General features: G+C 37.2%; 1 protein-coding gene across 1 annotated transcript in view; it reads left to right on the plus strand.

Moving 5' to 3' along the window:
- Positions 1-20,722, plus strand: part of ko (Stork-head domain-containing protein knockout) — a 269,884-nt gene that overhangs the window by 52,164 nt on the left and 196,998 nt on the right. The window contains exon 2 of the mRNA XM_074095645.1: positions 886-1,053. Coding sequence (XP_073951746.1) covers positions 922-1,053 — 132 coding nt within the window. The 5' untranslated portion in view covers positions 886-921. The remainder of the gene's footprint in view (positions 1-885; positions 1,054-20,722) is intronic.

Raw genomic sequence — 20,722 nt, forward strand, 5'->3', positions numbered from 1 at the left:
TTAGCAATCCAATTCATCCTGCAATAATAAAAAGAAAAGAGAAATGTATATTACAGTCTTTTGCATTCAAAGGAAACCTAATTAAATATAAACTCGACAGTTTTTCAATTCTATTCAATCGTACATGCACCTGCCGCCTACTGATTGCATCCGTCGGCTTCTCATGTCTTTGTTATTTAAATTTATGCAGAGTATTAGGCCATTAGAGCATAATCCGTGAACTATAGGGCACTAAGGTTCTAAAAAGTAAATATAGGTTTAGTAAAGTGCCACCATTTTCAAAATGTATGCACTTTTTTGTAAACGACATCCTTGTTCAAGTTTTTTTTTGCTTAAAAATAATAATGACAATAAATAAGAGTAAAAACATGAATATAAAATTAAAATTATCATATACTAGCATTTGCCCGCGGAATTGTATTCGGTTGTCGGGGCTATTCCGTCGGGAACTACATTTTCCGGGATAAAAATTAGCCTATGCCATTCTCTGGCCGTCTGGCCCATAAACTATCCCTAGTTTCGACGTGAAAGACGGACAAACATACAAACGTACAAACACACACACTTTCGCATTTATAATATTAGTACTTATGGATACCTGTTACTAAGTGTAATTAAAAAAAAATATGTTTAAGGTCTAACATCTCTGTTTGAAACGCAGGTTTCAAACAGCGATGTGCGAGGATGTGTGGCAAGAAATGTATGCTGTGCGAGGATAGGTATAAATTATATGAAGCGTTTCTATTGGTTCATGAAAAACACATTCCTCGCGACAAATCCTCGCTCATGTCTGGTGGAAACGCCTTAAGAGACACTAATAATTCAACCAATTCGTGTTCATTATGAGTTGTCCGCTGTTTTAGTTAACAAAATCTTTTTTCACAGAGCATGCCGCTGCCCGCGCCTCCGCCCGCCTAAGGCATGAGCGGCCGCGGGGCGGGCGGGCAACGCTGCCAGCTCATGCTGGAGCGTTGCCTCGCGATCCAGCTCGCTAAGCCTGGTAACGCGCCCGAAGACTTCTGGATGTATGACTCCGGCTATCTGCTCTTCCAGGTTAGTATTACAATTAGCTAACAAGCTATCACCTATTTAAAAGTGGATTCAGTGTAAATTGATAAGTAAACAAAATAACAAGATTCTAGTTCATTCAATTATAATAATTCCATGGTCAACTGAAAGTTTCATAGTCATATACGAGTAGATTGAAAATATCACTTAATTTGAAAAGATTTTATCTTTTGATCACGTGAAGTCTATAAGCTAATATTTAAATACGCCGGTTGTATCATCTAACCATTGTAACCGCTTCTCAAGTTATTATATTAACTTGAATTTTTTGAATTTTATAAGAGACCATAAACAAGTTTTTCATATTAATTTCAACACACTAGTTACTCGTACCTTAGCCAGATAATCGCCTCGCACGTTTACGTTGATAGTTATGCGTTGTATACTTTTATTAAAGTAAACTTACGAATTTCAACATGACCAATCTGCAGACAAATGAAATGAGGGTCTCAGTAAAATAAACTTCCCAGAATACAATAAAATAGACCAGATTCAGGAAAGACCACGCAACACAATGCGTAGGTATCTATAATGTACTATAACACAGCTTACTCATAACGAGAATAAATTGCAACCTTTAACGATCTATACCAGTAAATCAATGTTCATCTCCGCTTTAATAGAGGTCATTGAACCCATTTCTTTATCCGGCCAGCCTCAATCTACCCACGGAAACAAATGAAAGTACACGCAGTAATTAAATGTAAATGAGGTGATCATGACCTTAGTCGTACACCATAGAAGGAGGAGAAACTCATTTGGAACACGAGACAGTTCCTTGTAAAGGTACTTTACCTATTTTGCTTAGCTTTGTCTAAAAGTAATCCCCACTGATTATTATAAATGCGAAAGTATGTAAGTCTGTTTGTTACAAACCCGCTGAGCATCGAATTTCATCTAATACTCCAATAACTTTTATATTCCTTAATAACGTTTATGAAGAAAATAAAAGTCTATAAACGAATAATTATTGGAGTAGACACATTAACTTATATAATAAGAAGTGTTCTATCAGACAACATTATTAATTTTCATTCAATTTTTGTGGAATAATCGAGAAAAACTAACAAAAATGCAACGTTGCCAGCTCGGCAGGTATAAACGCTCATAAGGGTGAGCAAGGAAATTCTTTTAGTTCATTGATATGGACCTCCGCTAAGTAACGCCTGATTCAATCAAGCAATCCTGTGTCGCTAATACAGTAAAACTACTATGCTTTCGACTGTACTCCCAAGTAATACTTTTTCGGGTGTAATTGGAAATTCATAATAATTGAAGTCGTGAGGGTTCTATTAAACAGCTTAATAAAAGCTTAAAGTGCCACTCGGATGGATAATATTTTTCTAAGTTTTGTCTCGGAATGGATAATCAAAAAAATAGAAATAGAAATAGAAACGTTTATTCGCTAATTCGCAAATTACATATTATAAGTACACAAAATAAAACAAGTATAAAATAAATATTAATGACAGTATTTGCGAAATCGCGAAACGGTCTCAGCTCAGCATAGTGTTGGCCATAGAGGCCAACGCTGGTCTTCCTGAGACCGCTTGGCGACTTCACGGAAGGCGACATAAATTCAAAAAAAAAGAAAAAAAAGAAATCGACATGTTTATATTAAAACCATGGTTTCAATCTCTAGCAATTTGAAAAACTTTTTGTGAGTCGATTGAGCTGTCTTTAACTAAAGTCTTCAATAGTCAATCAGAGGATGAGAAAAAATTGCTTTAACCGAAACATTCCTACCTACTACTTCCAATTAGATGTTCTTTTATAGCGATTGGTAAGCTTTTTACACACCACCTAATTCCCAGGAAACGTTTTGAGAAATTATTTTGGATATAATCGATGAGTTTGGCGGTCTTTACATATCAATTTCAATTTGATAGGGATCTTTAACCGTTCTAGAGAAAATAATCGTGACAAACTGACGCGAAGTGACATAGTGAACGGTTGTGTAGCTCTGACGATGAACTCTGGTTGAGTTCGAAACGCGTCAGCATAGCGTGGTGGCGGTGATAGTTGAGCGTGTGTGATTTACAAGTTATTAGCTATCGTAAGGACGCGGGTGAGCAAAGTAATTGTTCATAGTTCATTCATGGATCTAGTACGTTTGTTAATAGTTTTGCCTCTTCTGGCATGGAACCAATAAAGACGATCAACTTCCGACACATCACTCCTAAAGAATAAAACGAAATCAAATAATTTCTTCAGATGTGCCTACCTGCATCTATATATAATAGCTTGTATATATATAAATATATTTCGGGGATCTCGAAAACGGCTCCAACGATTTCGATGAAATTTGGTATGTAGGGGTTTTCGGGGATGAAAAATCGATCTAACTTGGTCTTATCTCTGGGAAAACGATTGTTACCGAGTTTTAGCCCGAGCAAAGCTCGGTCGCCCAGGTACTGGTATTTAAGAGAATTTGATTTGTCAGTTACAAGGTTTTAGGCGTGCTAAAATCTAGAACTGTTATTGTTCAATCGATATCACGACATAATCGTAAATAGCTAGTCCAGGTGACATCTCTACTTCAGTTCAATTCTTACCACTATTGTCTCAATTAAATCTATTCCGCAACTATGTAAAGAAAGAAAGAAAGAAAGAAAATGATTTATTTATAACAGCAATGACACATAATTAGTAAAAATAACAATAAGAAATGTTGCCGCTATAAAAAGGTCCCGGCTCAGCATATCGCCAGCATATGTACAACACTATTCTCGTCAGTTCTCGTGAATATTCGTAAAAATCAATGTCCTTATGAAGCACTTATGAATGTCAAAATAACACGTATAAAATTTAGGTTACCCAACGTAAATCGGATGGTTACAGCGCTACGCCACTAACACTTATCCTTATTACGATATAGCCCTAAGCACCAAAGTCTTTATCCAAACTCGCCTCACATCTCCAAACATTTCACCTCGATTGTAAACAATAAACATCGGTGATGGCTCACGCATGGCGGCTGTTTACGCTGGCAACCGTCTAATTAGTACTGCCAGATGAAACGATGTTTAGCTAATTAATTACCGCGGCTGCGCTTATACGATTTCATTGTTTTGATGTGTAAGGTTTTCTTTTTTTTATTTTTGAGTGATTAGCGTAAATCATTACGTGGCAGTCGAATTGAAATTCTAATGGGAATTATTAATTAATTTCATTTACGTTGTATGACAAACGCTCATGCAAAAATTACCTACATCTCTAGATATAGCGGTAAAGTTTTGGATTTTTTTTTCCATAGTGATAGTTTATGGTCCAGAGAGTGACATAGGCTAGTTTTTATTCCGGAAAATGCACAGTTCCCGAAGAATCAGCGCGCGATAACCGACTTCCACGCGGGCGAAGCCACGGGAAAAAGCTAGCATTTTTATAACTCATAAATAATGTAAAGTTTATCATAATTTTTTTCCCCGCTGAAACCATGCATTTTTTTATAAATTTTAAATGGTCATCCTTTAGAACTCTATAGGTTAGGTTCATCATCCCAGCCTATATACGTCCCACTGCTGGGCACAGGCCTCCTCTCAGAACAAGAGGGCTTGGGCCATAGTTCCCACGCGGGCTCAGTGCGGATTGGGAACTTCACACGCACCATTGAATTGCTTTGCAGGTTTGTGCAGGTTTCCTCACGATGTTTTCCTTCACCGCAAAGCTCGTGGTAAATTTCAAATGTAATTCCGCACATGAATTTCGAAAAACTCAGAGGTGCGAGCCGGGGTTTGAACCCACGACCCTCTGTTTGAGAGGCGATAGGTCAAACCACTAGGCCACCACGGTCTTCGGTATAGGTTAGGTTAGGTTTGTTTTATAACAATACTGAAAAATAAATGGTTTCAGAGAAAAAAAGCGTTATAAGTATCGAACATTACATTATGACTAACAATTTTCTACCAGTCGATATAGACCCATTTGTAATATGAGTAGGAATACAGAACTCTTTTACATAGAGGTAAAATTAGATTAGATTCAATACGCAACGCATGTCTAGTGTCCATAATATGTCGAAATCAGAATTAAAGCCTAAATCTATTTATAGTACCTAAACTATATCGATAAATAGCTGCAGCTCTCGACTCGATGGATCAAGTTAGTTGCAACGTCCATTAGTGCGTTCGATGCAGTAATTAATTTAACTGCATCCATACTGGAAGCTTTTAGCTTGTTTGCTTTAGGTCATAATCCGATTGAAACGTATCATTTGGTGAACGATTTTGTTTTGAATTTGCAGTTTGAGAGTGTTTTAAATAGGTTTATAGGTAACAGAGGTATTCAAGAACATATGTGATTTTCCCACTAACGTCGATAAGCCAAAGGCTACTAGAAACACAGGGAAACTTAAAGTTCCATCTTACAGACTGGCTAAAACCAAAAAGTCGTTTCTGGGAAATTGCATACGTTTTTATAATAAAATTCCAAAAAATATTATAAATGAAACGGATACAAAATTCAGATCTATTGTCAAGAAGACATTAATATCAAAGGCGTATTATAAAGTTAATGATTATATCATGAACAGGGATATTTGGAAATAATTCCGATCCGCATTAGCGATCCCTTCAAATAGCGAACCTACTGTGTTAAAAATAAAGTTGTGTTAAATACTTGTGATGTATACATATCATTTAATAATATTGTAAATCTGTTTATAAAATATATCTCGTTAAGTTTCTTGCCGGATTCTTCTCAACGGAGGTTTTTCCGAACCGGTGGTAGATTTTTTTTTGACATTCATAAGTGCTTGTTATGGCCTAAATTGAATAAAGATATTTTGACTTTGACTTTGACGCCGGTGCTTGATCTGCTTGGCAAACTAATTTCCAGTACCAAAGAAAACCCGGACATTATTGCATTATTGGTGAGCTATAATTATAAATTACGGAATGTCATAGGAGGTCAAATGCATAGCGATGTTATAATAGCTATTACAATATAATCTGCGCATTACGTGATCGTGAGTGCAACTCAATCGGAACTAGTGATGTAGTCGATGATGTACTTGAAGTTGGTTTCAGTTTGTTAAGTAATAAAAACCGGCCAAGAGCGTGTCGGACACACACGAAATAGGGTTCCGTAGCTATTACGAAAAAATTAAGTACCTAATATTTTTCTAAGGATTTTATACCTTAGGCTGCTACTTACTATTAAACTACTAATAATTCTCAAGAAAACTTAACCGTTATAGTTTTCCTTGAAAGTTTGATACTTACTACCATCCTGAATCTTTTCAAATTTTTCCACCCACCGGTTTACATTTTAGAGGGGGGGGGGGGCGCACGATTTTAATGAAAATTTGCACTTTAAAGTTGATTATTTTTGGTTTTAAAAGACCTATACAACGATACCCCAAACTACAAAGTTGGATGAGAAAAATAAATCACCCCCACTTTGCGTCTACGGGAAGTACCTACTCTAAATAAAAATTTGTAACATGGCAAACCTCCGCGGTGCGCAACTGGCCGCTTACAGAAGAAAAAAATCTAAATTCTAAATTATTGATACTCTTTGTTTTTTCCTGTGATTGGCTCTACTATTTGGCAAGGCGTAAGCCGGTATTTGATTTTCTTTACAAGAAAATATTAATTATTTACTCGGTGATAGCTATTTCACTGACTACTACTTGTAATATAAGGGCTGCCACTATTGCAGCCCTTCCTTTTTCCTGCTGAATCCAAATCATCATCTCCACTTCCTCTCCGTTCTGCTGCCTCGGAGCAGATCGCCGTCGCGACTGGACGCTTCGAGGCTACCTCAACACCCTGCCCTGTTTCCCTATCCTACAAGTCTCAGGCCAGTGTTTTTTAAATTTATCTACAAGAGCAGTGCTGACTGAAATAATTGTATATATTTTTCTTTTGTATATATTTTATTTTGTAACCACACGCCTTTTCATTTCCCGACCGGCTAGCCGGTTACAAATTGTTTTTGAATTTTTTATTGTACCATTTTGTCGGCATAGATGTGCAAAGCCGTGGACGGACAGACAGACAGACATGGTGAAACTATAAGGGTTCCGTTTTTGCCATTTTGGCTACGAAACCCTAAAAAGTTAAGTGTAACTTGCCAGCTACAATTGGATAGTTTTCTAGGTAAAAAAATATATTCTAAATACGAGTAACTCGTCGTTGTCAGTTAGATTATAAGAAAATATTGGACAAGTATTTATTTTTTTATCAGATAAAAAAATTACCAAAAACAAAAAAAAAATCATAAAACAAAGATAAAGTGCGTCAAAATCCGAGAGTGGAGGCAGTGACGTGAACATATTTTGCCTCGCTGTTTCTTTGTATTATCTTGCCCCACACTACAGAGCGCTACTGAATAGATAGAAAGTGCACGTACACTTGCTTTTGACTCGTGGGTCAACTCGGCCTTTATAAATCAGCCGCTTCTTCGTGCTTCAGATGAGTTATGGTTGCCTGGTACTTTGTTGCGGGAGACTTGTTTGATGAGGACGGGGCATTGGGTCAGATCATGTCACTGGGATAAGAAAATGGGGTCGCTTGATTAAGAAACTAACACTTTTAAGGTTCCGTACCTCAAAGAGAAAAAAGAGAGCCTATAGGATCACCCGCGCGCCTATCTGTCCGTTTGTCAAAGCCAAAACTACTGAACCGATTGAGTTGAAAATTGTAAATGAATAAACATAATGTAAGTTTGTGACCCAAAGATGAACGTGTAACCTAGTGGTTTGACCTATGTCCTCTCAAGCAGAGTGTCGTGGGTTCGAGTTTTTCAGAATTTACGTGCTTACGTTTGAAATTTACCATGAGCTTTATGGCAAAGAAAATCTTCAGGAGGATACCTATACACACACGCGAAGAGATTCAATGGTGTGTGTGAAGTTTCCATTCCGCATTGGGCCCGCGTGGGAACTACGGATCAAGCTCTCTTATTCTGAGAGGAGGCCGAGATGATGTATAACGGCTTCAATAATAAATAATACATATCATGGGACACTTGACACCAATTGACCTAGTCTCAAACTAAGCAAAGCTTGTACTATGGATACTAGGCAACGGATACACAGGTACTTATATAGATAAATATATACTTAAATGCATATTGAATATCCAGGATCCGAGAACAAAACGGCCCCGGCCGGGAATCGAACCCGCGACCCCAAGCTTCTTAGTCAGGTTCTCTAACCACTTGGCCATCCGGTCGTCATATATAATAACCGGTAATAATCTTTAGATCCTCGTAATATATAGGTTACTATTACTGAAGCAACATCTAAAGTTTATTTTTATATCGCGTTTGAAAGAGCCAAGAATTTTTAAAAGCTTTCTTGTCGTAAGCTAGCGGATATCATCCACCGGTTTGAAGAGGGAACGAGCAAACAAATAGGAGATTTATACCATTGTTTGAGCTCGATTTATTTCATACGCCGTCTGGGTCCTGACAGGATATTGAAAATTGTGATAGGTTCTTTGTGATAGTTTTAGAACTTGTGTTGTGACGAAATTGGTAGTGCTAGAGTACTCGTAACTGGCCCTATATATACTACGAAGTGCAAAATTCAAACTCTTTTCTTGCCATCCCTGTCTGACGCTAATCCATATCCATACTAATATTCTAAATGCGAAAGTGTGTGTGTTTGTATGTTTGTTCGTCTTTCACGTCGAAACGGAGCGACGGATCGACGTGATTTTTGGCATAGAGATAGTTTATGGGCCAGAGAGTGAGATAGACTACTTTTTATGCCGGTTAAGTGCACAGTTCCCGACTCCCGAGGGAACTGCGCGAGCTAACCGAAATCCAGGACGAAGCCGCGGGCAAAAGCTAGTATTATTTAATACAAGAGTGAGAGGGACGGTACGACACGAACTTCGATTTTCGTTTTTCGTGGTAGCCCCCCCCCCTCCCCCTCCACTCTGATATGATAAAGAGCATTTTTAACCCCCGACGCAAAAAGAAGGGTGCTATAATTATGACGCCAATGTCTGTCTGTGGCATCACAGCTCTCAAGCGGAGTTTCCCTGCGGTGGTTCTTAGCTATGTTTAATTAAAATCGTTAGAGCCGTTTTTGAGATATTCAACTTTGAAATGTCAATTTTAGAGGTTTTCAACTTTTCTCAGGTAGCTAGCTCATAGATATGTACATATATTTATTCCTTTTACTGTACAATATTGACGTTAGGTAAATGCAAAATTATCACCTTTTCAAGTTCTTTTTTGATCGATTTTTGACGGTTCATCATTTATTAGTAATTTTTGAAGAAAAAAAGTAATTAGGTACCTATGTCATTGTTGTTTTAGACTGCCTACCTACCTACCTACCTTTAAAAAAGGTTTATTTACAGACTCCTACATGTTAAATTTAATTAACCGAGATGATAAATACAGTATTCCATATACCGTAACCCATTTGACAAAATGTACGTAATTTCCTTCATTACCTTCCACAGCTCCAGTTCCAACAAGTTTCCTTTTCAAACTCCTCATAAATTATCGCGCAATAATTATGTAATTGTAGACCACGTCGGCGCTCATTGTTTTTAGGAGTTTAAAGGAAATTCACAATAGATGTTTTTCCGCTGAAAGTAAGGTAATGTTTAAGTTGGCACACATGTTGGATTTCAACATACATGTGTTCGGTGTATTTGTCTAGCGGCAGATATAGGCCACGTCTATCATGATCATGGTAGCGAGTATTTTTTGACCAAAGACAATGACGGAGGCGTGTACAAATGGGTAGTCATTTAAACATAATATTAGCCTTTATTTAACAATCTTTCTTACATTATAGTTATAATAATCTTATTGAATGGTTTGACACCGGGACGTGAAGATTGTCTTGCTGTCCATAGGAAGTTTTCTAGCGATGGTTCTTAGACATGTTTTATCATAATCGGTTCAGCCGTAGTTGAGATATTGAACTTTTAAGTGACAAAATCGGGGGTTTTTTGTTGTTTAGTTTAGGTTATGAATTACAGAACCCTACAAAAATCTTTAAATAAGTAGGTATACATAATGTACGTTGCCAAGGCGTCAAAAATATCTACCTATACACCTTTTTGAGACTAATCATAAGGTCGATGTATACATATCTTTGATGCTATGGCTGTATAGATATTTATGCCCTCGCCTGTATTAGAGGTGCGGAATATCAAAAATTCATTTGCGTTAAGATAAAGTCTTATTAGATTCACAAAATCTACAAGCTCTAGACAATTAATTTTCACGGTCACGTAATGTTTCTTAATGACTTGATGTCTGGCACATCGCTTTCCTCCCCCGAGGACAAGGCTTTGTTTTCGATTACACCCTTTTTTTACCAGTAAATTGAATAATTTTACGTTAATGAGAACGTAGTCACGGTCTATGATTGTTTATTGTTTATTACAAAATGGCGGCGGCCAATTGTGACAGTTCTGATACGCGTGACGGATAATTCAATTAGTGAAATGTCTGGGGTAAATGTCAAGGTCGTGTGGGGTTTTAACTATGATTTTGTATTAAAGATGTCTGGCTTTCTTCCAACCAAACAGCCTGATTACTAATAAGGAGACGAAACATTCAAAAAAATTAAATTTATTTTGCAAATTAAGGAAGTCAAAATGGAAAACGGGAGTACTTACTGTTTTAGAGAATTAGCCTAGGTCAAGAATTCTTACAGTTATTTTTCATGTTTGGCCTCAGAATACATCAAAAGATTTTTTATCAGAAACAGCTATTAAGTTATTTGTCATTATTTCTGTCAGAAAAAAAATGACAGTGTGCGTCGAGACATTAGAGTTCAATACTTGATTTCCATGTGATTTTCCTTGAAAACCATTAATAAGTAACGATATTAACTATAGGTACTAATAAGTATAAACAGTGGATACAGGAAGCAGGAAAAGATAAATATGAAATCGATCGCGGCTCCGTTTGGTCCTATGACCTAGAGCGTAGATGGTTTTGCCTGTCACATATTTACTTCCAATAAAAAACCTTATTTTATAAACCACGATAAACGTAAATCACGTCATCAGTTGCAACGATGTAAACAGAATTGAATCAGGCGTAACTTTGCGGAGGTCCATATCAATGAACTAAAAGAATTTCCTTGCTCAACCGCGACCTTACGATAGCTAGCTAAGCTTATGCAAAATATGCGTGTTCATGCAGTTCCTCCACCTCCACCCTGTAAGAACACACACAAACCCGTCTATCACCACCACCAAACCACACTGACGCGTTTCGAACTCAACCAGAGCTCATCTTCAGAGTAACACAACCGTACACCATGCTTAGCATGCTTATGCTGAACACGCATATTTTGCATAAGCTTAGCTATCGTAAGGTCGCGGGTGAGCAAGGAAATTCTTTTAGTTCAGAATATATCAATTGTCATTTGAATTAAACACATGCGTGCAAAATATCTAAAAGATCAAAATGTTTGATGTAAAACACTATATAGGCTGACCAGGAATATAAAAAAACCTGACGCGAGGACAGCACTTCTATGTTTTATTGCAACATTCTTTACACTTACTATACGGTACCTACCAGTCATATTGACAACTGTGTCGGTGATGTTATTTAAAGGAATATTTTCAATTCCTTTAGACTTTTTCTATAACAAATACTTTTATACGTTGTGAATTATTTTCCTTCCAAGGCTATGGATAATCTTCGGCATTTTCACGCACACACAAAGTAACACTTTAAAATACGACGCGCAAACAACGTTAAACTTTGACAGCAATAGACAGATGACATTTGAATTTATTGTTACCAGTGCAAGAAATTAGTTCTATTGGTTTTCCGCAATACGGCGAGGTTTTTTATAATTCTGGTCAGCCTTTAAACTATTACACCAATTTGACTGTTAGGCGAAGCATGTACAAAGCTTATTAAAAAGTTTGCATACCTAGATTGTTTTAACAACTAGCCGCCAATAATATTACAAAGCGAGGAGTACGGTATAGAAACAAAAGAATAATCGTGTGTCCTGTCCTGTTATAGCCTTCGTCGGCGCTGCGTTATTTTAAATTATTATAAAAAAAACAATAATTAACACCCCCAAAGATCAGTTTATAGTCGAGATTGGCTCATCATCATCATCATCATCAGCCGGAAGACATCCACTGCTAAACAAAGGCCTCCCCCTTAGACCGCCACAATGAACGACAACTCGCCACTTGCATCCACCGGTTTCCCGCAACTCTCACGATGTCGTCAGTCCACCTGGTAGGAGGCCTGCCAACGCCTCGTCTTCCGGTTCGTGGTCGCCACTCGAGAACTTTTCTCCCCCAACGGTTATCTGTTCTTCGAGCGATATGGCCCGCCCATTGCCACTTCAACTTGCATATCTTTCCAGTTATGTCAGTGACTTTAGTTCTTCGACGAATTTCCGTATTCCGGATTCTATCGCGCAAAGAAACTCCAAGCATAGCTCTCTCCATAGCTCGTTTCGTGACTCTGAGCCTCTCTAAGAGGCCAACAGTCAAGGACCACGTCTCAGAGCCATAAGTCATCACTGGCAACACACACTGGTCGAAGACTCCAGTCTTCAGGCACTGCGGAATATTAGACGAGAAGATATCACGAAGTTTCCCGAATGCTGCCCATCCGAGTTGGATTCTTCGGGCGACCTCTTTGTCAAAGTTGGACCTACCCAATTGGACAACTTGTCCAAGGTAAACATAGTGGTCAACAACTTCGAGTGTATCGTTCCCAACGCTAACTGGCACGGGTGTGACATGGACATTTGACATGATTTGACGAGATTGGCTATGGCAAAGTAATTCAAGTTTTATGTACTTAATTATAATTATAATATTATCCCTAAGAAATAAAGATGCGCTTAAAGCTTCCGTATCGAATTTACAACAGTGTAAAATTGATCTTATCGTATGAGTTAGTCATAGTTCCATTGAACCGAGCGTGGATAATGCTATTGTTATTATATGAAAAACTAGTATATTTGTAACTTTTACTTTATATAAGGTCGTCAAAGGTCATTTTACGCTGTGGTCTAGTATAAATTGACCCTCGGATTGTATTGAACGTTTCACAGCAGATAGCTCTAGATATAAAGGATTTCTTTAAAACGATAAACACTACGATAATGCACGTTGCTTTCTAGAGCGCAGGCGCGTGGGAAAATGTATGTTTGTTCACTAATAGATAAGAAAAAAACTAATATTTACTTAAAGTATTTCATTCCTAGTGCAAAAACGACTGATATGAATATTAAAAGACTCGTAGCGCTGGGTGTTTGTGAAACTTGTGTAATTTTGTTATTTTAAATACCTAGACAGTTTTAACAATACTCCACATCAAGCTTTACCTTAGAAAACGTTTGATAATGTATATTATAGCTACGCCATACGGGATTGGAACCCAGCTAAACTTGAGTGCTATTGGTAAGACACTAAACGTGTATAACAAGAAGTTCGACTACTGTACTTTTTACTCTTCTTGTACAGTCGAGGGCATAAATATTTATACAGCCATAGTGTCAAATATATACACATCAACCATAGTCAGTGGCATAAAGGTGTATAGATATTTTTGACGTCTTGGTAATGTACATATATTTATGCCCTTGATTGTACACCTAGTATGTGCAACATTTTCAAAGTGTAATTGAACGGTTTGTGATTTAATGGATCGATCGCCAGAGCGTCGCACTGCAAGGTAGCCTCGCCTAGCCTTTTACAGAGCCTCTTACATAGTTAATAAATAGTACTTAATTAACCTGCCACACATACCTTAATACCAACAGGCATGCACTTTCGCTTCCAACTCATCGCACAGGAGAATTCGATCCAACGATAAAAGCGCACTTGCAAATTACGTCATCGATTATATCTTTACTTTTGCCCCAAGCAGAGGGCATGAAGGGCTTGATTGGGGCCAATAAAAATATCAAACTTTACAACTTTGTCTTCCTTCCGGCTACAACGATTTCACGATTTGTTAACGCGTTAATGTGCTAAAGGGCGTTGGAAATAATGCTGTGGCGCAGGTATGTAGGTAGGCAGTCGGACTCGCGCACTGAGTGTTCCGTATAAATATTTTTATTAAGTATATGATGTATCTAAAAATTTACGGTTTTCGCAATTTTTCCTTTATCTGTGCTATTAAAATACAAGTTCAAAACATTTAATTCGGACGTTGCTTCTTACCAAATTTCGTTGCGATTTTCGAAAATTTGCGTTAATTTGCGGCATCAACGGCTGTATCTTTTGATTGCGTTGGCTTAGAAGTTTGATTTTTTCACAGCTCCAAGGGACAGTAAACCTGAGTATTTGATATAAATTTCAGCTTGATACCTCCACGCGTTCCTGAGAAAAAGGGTCTTGGGCGTTTATTCGAGCGTTTCAAACGCCTCATTTATCTGGTCACATTTTTTACGAATTGGCTGTAGATTTTGATGTCGTTTTTACAATTATTTGTAAGTGTTCCTGTATTTCTACCAGATAACTAAAAAACTGTATCAGAATTTTCGGCCATTTTTACAGAAAAGTGTCCAGAAAAATGAGACGGTTGGAACGCTCGAAGGCCGTTTACTCTTGACAGACGGACGGACGGACAACAAAGTGATCATATAAGGGTTCCGTTTTTTTCCTTTCGAGGTATGGAACCCTTAAAACATGTAAAGATCTATCGAGTCATTTTTTTCTTGTATTTTGTCGGATAAGTTCTCTTTCTCAATTAGCCTCAGTAAAATTCAGTTAGATACTTGAGAAAGCAACATAAATACAAAATTTTCCGACAAAATACGATGGCAAAACATTGTTCACTACATCTTTAGGTAATTCAGTGTTAGAAAAATATTGATGTGTTACCCGCATGATGGCTGATGCTTGTAAAAGAACACTCCACCAAAATTACGCAGAAAAAAAATCACCCAAACACGAGGTTTGTGTTCTTTAAGCGATATATTTAATGTGAAACAAATAACAAAAACAAAAAACTATGTAACCATAGCAAATTAGCAAATGCGCAAGTGGCGGTGTTGCATGGCGTTCCGTGGATTGAACACTGGATAGCTAACTGTACTCGTAAGGTGTAAATGAGTAAAATTTAGCCAATATCCAATTTTTACTCAATTTTTTAGAAGTCAAGCAAATTATAAAGTTAAAACCATCCCATGTAAAACTACACAAAATGCAGAACGCGGTTCCTATTTACGTATGGTAGATAAGCAAATTCACTATTCATGACAAATTGTATTATTTAAAGATTATATTTAATTCTCCAAGCAGCACGCGTCTTACAAAAGACTTGTTTTCAATTACAAAATACAACTTTTTTTTCACGAACGCAATAACAACCGATTTGTGCTCCATTAAACTATCTAACGAGCAATCGATTAAAGCTCACCTACTAATGGTCTAATTCTTTCACTTTGAGATATTAAAGATAATCAAACAGCCACTAAATCATCGAAAACATTGATCTGTTATCGCTTACATCAGTAGCTGGTGCACCAACCGCACAGTTGCGCACCGTCAGGCCGCTTGTAGACGTCCGTTTTTTCACCGGACAACGGATCGTCTATAAACGGATATCCTTGTGTGCATGTAATATTTTTACCGGATGGATGTCAGCTTCAAGTGTCCGTGATGTACACACATTCGTTGTAAGCGATAACTACAACCACCGCAGGTCCGGCAAAAAAACGTTCCGTTGTCCGATAAAAACAACGGACGTGTACAAGCGGTCAAGCGGGCGATACGTACACTGGCATAGATGACCACTTTTTCTTACGCGTCCGTCGCGTCGCGCCCAGAGGAGGCGGCGATGCATTCGGCGAAATTAAGTCGCCGGACAAATGTCCGGTGCATGTAACAATTCATTGTATATAAGCCATACAACATCGCAAGTCCGGCAAAAAAAACGGCCCGTTGTCCGGTGAAAACAACGGACGTCTATGTACAAGCGGCCTCTTATACTTAACTAAAGAGGTAATTTTAGAGGTAGTAAACAAATTAAAAAAAGTTAAATTAACGTAAATAAAAGCTGCCTTGGTAAGTGTAGGTTTATTTTATCAAAGAAACCCTGTGATGAATACCTACAGTAGGATAATCTTAGAAAAAATGATTAATTTTTTCTAGTAATTTCCAGTGATTTTGCTTTGCTTATCTGAAGTTTACCGATTTAAAAAGTAACCTTTGTGTTATAATACAGGTATTATTTTCAAACTATCTGTGGCACACATAGATCTAGTATGAAAATAATAACTTCCCGGCGTAAATTTCAGTATTTTTATGGCTTTACTGTTTTCAAATATCAACATTTGTTTACGCAAGCCGTTTTCAATTTTCACTAAGTAGTAATGTTTCAAACAGTTTTAACTGCGTTTCATGCCTATGTAACATCGACATTAAGGTACGGCATTATATTTTGGGGAAACGCTACGGGGTGGGCCATGGCTTTCAAAGCGCAAAAAAAATGTATCAGGTCATTGTGTGGTTTGCGGAAAACCGATTCATGCAAATCATACTTTAAAAATCTCAAAATATTAACACTGCCATGTCTGTACATATACGAAATCTGTGTATTTGTGAGAACTAATATGGATTTATTCATGAATTATAATAGTGTACGCCTTCGACACAAACTTTGCATCATGAAGTCTAAAATAGCTTTACTTAAGAAGAGCGTGCTTGGAATGGCCCCCAAAATATATAACAAATTACCGAGGGCTATGCATGACATTGACAACATATACGAATTTAAGAAAAAACTAAATATTTTTTTGGCCGAAAATGCGTACTACTCCATCAGGGAATTTTTAGAATATACTTAAATAGATATATATATATATATAGATTTTGTTTTTAATATGTAATAATTATAAAAAATAGTAAATAGGTTTAAGGCAATATTTGTATGCCCTGGGGCACCACATAGTGAGACTCAAAAAACATAATTTAAGACCAATTAAATGTTACCTATGTTGGACAAATGAATAAATGATTATGATTATGATTATGATTATGATTATGATTATGATTATGATTATGATTACTACTGTTTCTACCTATTGGCCCATTCATGGGAGCAAGTGGAAGTTTATACTGCCGGATTATGGGTGTTCTGTTACGCTGTATTTCTCTGTATGGTTAGTGTGAACCCTTTCGACTCCTACCTGCTTGCTCGATTATTAATTGGACATACGTGATTTCTACAATGGACAGCAATCGTTACTTCAACTTACGTAAAGTGCCCTAAAACATTTGGTTTATTGACAAATAAACTTTGAAATAACTTTAATGGCTACTGTCGTTTTTAGAGATTTATAACAGTTGGTTAACTTGCGCAGGTAGCAATTAATTATTACCGCAAAGTTTTGTGTTTGTATGTAATAATCGTAGAACCCTTTGGCCTTTGACCTCTACGTATAGTTTATCTACGGAATAAATAAGGCATCGGTTCTTGATTACGCATACTCATGCAGTCTCGTTTTTTTTTATTGACTTTAAATAAAGAATGAGTTTCTCTATTCGGAGGTTTTTTTTCAATGATGGCTTAATCGATTTTAATTCAAACTAAACTTGATTTTATTTTACTTAAATATACTGTAACTAGAACACATTTAAAAACCCAGAAAAGAAAACCTGGAGCCGGGGATTGAACCCGGATCTTTGGCAGTCCGGGCGCGTGCTATACGTCTACTACGTCCAAAATTTGCGCCACTTTGGATTCAAAGACGACCGGACGGCTAAATGGTTAGAGAACCTGACATACGAAGCTTGAGGTTCCGGGTTCGATTCCCGCCGGGCGGATATTTGTATGAATAATACGAATGTTTGTTCTCGGGTCTTGGATGTTCAATGATGTATTTAAGTATGTATATATTTATATACTTAATTATGTTTATCCGTTGCCTAGTATCCACAGTACAAGCTTTGCTTAGTTTGGGCTAGACCCAATCAATTGGTGTGAAGTGTCCCATGATATTTATTATCATAAAGACGATCAGACTGTACTTTTAGGGACAGCCACAGACAGGAATTATAATTCTTTATGAGATTTGTATCGTATTGTCATCGTAGTTTTGTTGTAACGTCGAAGTTAACTTGATCCAGCGCGCCGCTGAATGTGTCGGTTTTTAAGGAGGGTAGAATTTGAAACCAATCGGTATTTGCCAGTTACGATGATTACAGCGGCGCAGGAGCTTCTTTACCTATGATTTGCTAGTACTCGTATCCCATTGGCCTGCACAATACTCTACATAAAGTATTTCATTTTAGCACTGTAGGTAGGTATGTTTCATTACATAGTGAGTACATTTCATTTAGGACTGTCATTTCTATATTTTTCTCGCTTATTTATTTATTTACTACTTTTTGCCCGCGGCTTCCCTCGGGAACTGTGCGTTTTCCGGGATAAAAAATAGCTTATGTCACTCTCTGGCCCATAAACTATCTCTATGCCAAAAATCACGTGGATCCGTTGCTCCGTTTCGACGTGAAAGACGGACAAACGTACAAACACACACTTTCACTTTTATAATGAAAATGTGGCCTGAGATATAGCACGGTCGCCTAATAAATAGTAGGTGACACTCTTTCCCGGCTCGGATAATAGCGACATGGAAATACCGACCCTGTTTTTTGTGTACACGGCCATACAAACTGACATGAGCTTCTATGGCGTATACACGAAAAACAGGGTCGGTATTTCCATGTCGGTATTATCCGGGCCGGGAAAGAGTGTCACCCTATCCATTTACATTTGAAGACGGTTAGATTGTAGCGATTAGGATTAGAGGACTTCTGTAGTAGAGATTCAGTCGTACTCGTTTACTTGCTTTGTATACTGTCCAGCAACACTTTGTGCGGAATCTAGATATGTGCACTATTGTGCGTGAAAAATTCTTCTTGGAAGACTTGACTCGCTATTTAGGAAGACGACTCGTTATTTCTCTCGTCAGTATGTTGAAGGAAACCTAAACCAAATCAAAGACAGGTGACGTAATTTGACTTCAATCAAGTTGGACTCTCAATGATTAAAAAAACCTCTCATTTACTTGCACGTATAATTGGCTTTTAAAACTAATTGAACGTGAGATAATAATGTACAGTCAAGTGCTTAATTAAATGATGCTAGTTAGTAACTCATGTTTATCTTAATACAATACAATACAATATAATAACTCTTTATTGCACACCAATACAGTAAACAGTACAGAAAACACAAGTATATACATAGAGATTTAATGTTAAAGTTCTTCACATATAGATGAGATGAGATAACAGCATTTAAAAAGCATTGTTTGCCGAAATACGTAGGAAATCCTCAGATTGTTGTTCATTTTTAATCTCAATTACCTTATTAGTAAAAAAAAAAAAAAAAAACTTTATTGGTAATGTTTATCCATTGCTTAGTAACCGTAACACAAGCTTTGCTTAAGTACTTTGAAACTAGGTAAATTGGTGTTAAGTCTCCCGTGATGAAAAAAAAGGCAGTTGCTAAAATAGTAGGTACTCTTCCAAATTGATTATTACATGACTGCTATATCGTTTTAAACTTTCGTGATTTTCACTCATCGTCAAAATACCATAAACGGGACTTATCACGCTAAAACACACGAGTAATATTTACCTCGACGTTTCAACAACATTACAGTGGCCGTGGACTGAAGTGTAGGGTGTCAAGTCTGCCTAGCAGCGCGAGTCCTTCGAACTACCCACACATACACATACACACATACATGACTGCTGTCTACTCGTATAATTATAATCCATTTGTTCATAAATTATAATATTTTGACCCAAAAGAACGACATAGTTTATTTACCTATAACTTCATTATACATCATATACTAAACTAAGTTAAAATTATAACTAAAAGTAAAATAAAAGTAACTAATAACTAAACTATAACCTAGAAAAAATTGGTAAATGGAACCCCCCGCGGCATGGACCAAAAGATGCTGGCAGCATTTCCTCGCTGTATAGCTATGCTGAAACGTTGTGCGAGGAAACTGCCAGCTCTTCTGTCCCCTGTAATATGAAAAAGTCGTTTAGACAATTCTTTAAAAATATTTTTTGCGCTGGGCCCCCACGGACCTAAGGTCTCAACCCCGAATGGAACAAAGTTGTATTCAGGGCCGAGACCTTTGTATTTGTTTACTTTTAGTTTTTCCGCCGCCTCTGCTGCTACACCAGCTTGATTGGCTGATCCGCGTCTGTGTCCCAAATTATAATAGAAACAACTGAATATCTATTAAACTGCAAATAATCTAAATTCTTAGCTCCATGCGGCTAAAAAATAAACCATATTAAAACTCACTCACTCACTCAGTCTACTCGTGACCACGGCCAATATAATGTTGCCGAAACGTCGAGGTAAATATTACTCGTGTGTGTTAGCGTGATCAGTCCTGTGCATGCTATTTTGACTATGAGTTAAAATCACGAAAGTTTAAAACGTTACATAATTAAAACAATTTTTCCTTAATTCATAGTTAACTAAATCTGTTGTCCAAGATGATCGTGCTTATAAAATCGAGGCTGACTGTACATAATAAGTTGGCAATTAAACAGATGGTGATTGGATAGAAAGCCTTTCTTGGTCACGATTCCGGATTGTTTGATATCGAAGCTATTATTATCAGAATTGTATAGATTTTTTTTTTCTTATTGACGTATCTCTTGAATCATTAATTATTCTGTATACCTAGTCAAGT

The sequence above is a fragment of the Choristoneura fumiferana genome, chromosome 12 (assembly GCF_025370935.1).
Source record: "Choristoneura fumiferana chromosome 12, NRCan_CFum_1, whole genome shotgun sequence".
In the NCBI taxonomy this organism is placed as follows: domain Eukaryota; kingdom Metazoa; phylum Arthropoda; class Insecta; order Lepidoptera; family Tortricidae; genus Choristoneura; species Choristoneura fumiferana.